Raw genomic sequence first — 2,707 nt, 5'->3', positions numbered from 1 at the left:
GACCCACGGCTTGTCTCCACTGTGTTTGTCTCATGGGTACCCACTGAACGATTGGCCTGTGAGTAGATAAATCCTAGAGATCTGGCAGCCCTACAGTGAGGTTGATCAGTCTCTTGGTGTGGATGCATGGAATTGAGCTCCTCAGGGTTAGGGAAAGACAGGCACTGCGGGTTCTTCATGCACCCCAGCGTCTGTGGGGCACCGTGTGTGAGCCCCTGAGCTCAGCCATTCCACAAGTCCGCTGTCCTGGTGAGAACAATTGTTGCCGATAGATCAGGCTCTAACGGGTTTGATGCTGCTCAAACCCTCTGCGGTTACCTCTGTGAAACCTGATCGCCACTCTCACTCTGTCATTTCGTAATCTCAACCTTTTCTCCAGTCTTGCTTTTTGTTGGAAATATTATAACATAAAATGCAAAGGCAAATCTCTTTCTGCCCTCGGTGCTTTCGTGCTCCTGTTTCTAGCTGTTCAGTGAGAAGCACGTCTGAATTTAACCTCCTTTCTGGTGGTGCTGGATGGAAACTGGAGCCTTCCTTGTGAAACATGCCTGTACATTGAGCTCTACCCTCCTCCCGAGTTTCTTTTGCTCAGTGTCTGGGCCTCGGGTGTCTATTTGATGACACTGCCCTGTAGTAATGTGCTGTGTCCTCTGTTTCTAGCTATTGTGGATGATGAGAGGCTTTCTGCAGAGGAGATGGATGAGAGGAGACGGCAGAACATTGCTTATGAATATCTGTGCCACCTGGAGGAAGCCAAGAGGTAAGATCCAGACTGCGTGCGCCTCCTCTTGGAGAGAAGCTGGAGGAAGGGTGTGGGTTGGGTGACCAGAAGGACACGGATGGGCCAGCATTTCTAAAGAGTACAGGGACCAGGGAGAGGCTCTTGCCTGCAGTGAGTGACTTCGATTTGGAAGCTCCCATGCCAGGCCAGTGGGCAGGGGGTGACCCCTCCACACCCTGCTCCATCCTCACCCCAGCTGGGTGCGACTGCACTCGCCCGTGGAGATATGGCTGTGCTTTTAATGACTTATTTGCACTCTTGTTGGTAGCAGGCTTATGAAAGGAAAGAAGAACCGCTTTTTACCCATGGCCAGGCAGATCTGAGGAAAAAATTGCCACCACAGTCAAGGTCAAGGCACCAGGGAGGCAGATGTTCATTTCCCTTTCCCAGAGTCTCTGGGAAACCCCTGAGCAAAGTTCAGAGTGTGTCAAATTCTTCATCTTACTTGCCCAGATATGGAGGGGCAGTGATTGAGCCAGGTTCCTTTGCCCCAGAGGCCTCAGGTGTCCTATTCACTGTCACTGCAATGGTGATAAATGCCCTGAAAGAAATAGCGTATTGGGCTGAAGTCCATGCATGGGTCACTAAACGCAGCGTGGGTTTATGACGGCAATTTCCTCCTTAACCTGTGGGTGTGTGGCCTCTTAGGGTATTTTGTCTCTAAAATCACATTGACTCTTTTAGACTCTTCTGATTAAGTAAGTGTTGGGTTCTCCAAGGAGAAAGTAAAGATAAAGAATCCTAAGAGCAAATACTTTCTTTATCAAGGGACTCACAAGAACTTTGACCCTGGCTGGGTAAATACAACATTGTCCAGATGTGTTGTAGTTTGAGTAAGCCCCGTATGACACAGGGCTCCTTACAGGAGCAACCTATCATTTCATGGGCAGATGATGCATGCCAGTCCTCTTATCCACACAGAAAATAAACAGTTAAATGTCATTGGTGTTAATTATCTCTGATCACTGATAAATGCCTATCTTCAGAGTTAGAATTACGAGGATTTTAATAAGTATTTTGTAGAATGTCATTCAGTGATACATGCCCTAAATTGGCATCAAAATTGCTTTATAGGGGGTTTCTCAGTGTTTACTATTCTCAGAGTTGTAACTTTGTATAAGCTCTAGTGACCAAGTTTTAAAAGTTGCTTAAATATCTGTGAAGCCTACAGTTAAATTGCAGGATGCTAAAGATTCCCTACCAGTCTACGATTGTTAAAAAATGCCTTTAGTTAAGTTGTTGGGAAAAAAAGTTAGATAAAGAGAGTGATTCATAGACCTTCAAGAAAACTGTACTTTGAAAAAATTTTGAGAGTTAATGGAAACTTTCTTCCTTTTCCATATACTTTCCAAGTTTTTGCCTGTTTTGCTTTGGTTTTTTTGTTTGTTTTGTTTTGTTTTTGGTAAGTGGGAAAGTATGTCATATAGGGGCGGGTATATGACTGGTAGTGGGGAGACCTGATTTCTTGTTCCCTGCTCCACCACTTCTTATGCACTACGTGACCTTGCACAGGTCACTGGACCCATGAGGAAGCCCAGTTGTGTCACCTCTGTAAATGGGATGATAAAAGATAATACCGCCACCTGCTCTATGGACTTCATGGGCTTTTTCTTTTTCTAAATATCAACTAAAGAAGGTGAAAGCATGAACTGGGCATGGTGGCACATGTCTGTAATCGCAGCTACTCTGGAGGAGGGGGTGAGAATGGATAATTCATTGAGACCCCATCTTAAAATAAAACAGTGGTCTGAAGGTGTAGCTTAGTGGTAGAGCACTTCCCTAGCACATGTGAGGTCGTAAGTCCCATCCCCAGTTAGAGAGAGAGAAAGAGGGGAAGGAAGGAAGGAAGGAAGGAAGGAAGGAAGGAAGGAAGGAAGGAAGGGAGGGAGGGAGGGAGATGAAGGGAGGGAAGGAGGGAGGGAGGAA

At 46.1% G+C, this 2,707-nt stretch overlaps 1 protein-coding gene across 1 annotated transcript in view; it reads left to right on the top strand.

Moving 5' to 3' along the window:
* The first annotated feature begins 660 nt into the window (after nucleotides 1-660).
* The window catches only part of Iqgap2 (IQ motif containing GTPase activating protein 2), a 216,928-nt gene continuing 214,881 nt past the window's right edge, over nucleotides 661-2,707 (top strand). Inside the window, exon 1 of the mRNA XM_005386040.2 lies at nucleotides 661-760. Within this exon, the coding sequence (XP_005386097.1) occupies nucleotides 696-760 (65 nt within the window). The 5' untranslated portion in view covers nucleotides 661-695. The remainder of the gene's footprint in view (nucleotides 761-2,707) is intronic.

Source organism: Chinchilla lanigera, unplaced genomic scaffold (genome assembly GCF_000276665.1).
Source record: "Chinchilla lanigera isolate Chin_1 unplaced genomic scaffold, ChiLan1.0 scaffold00024, whole genome shotgun sequence".
Classification (NCBI taxonomy): domain Eukaryota; kingdom Metazoa; phylum Chordata; class Mammalia; order Rodentia; family Chinchillidae; genus Chinchilla; species Chinchilla lanigera.
The sequence above is the reverse complement of the archived record's forward strand: the minus strand, read 5'-3'. Positions and strand labels throughout refer to the sequence as shown.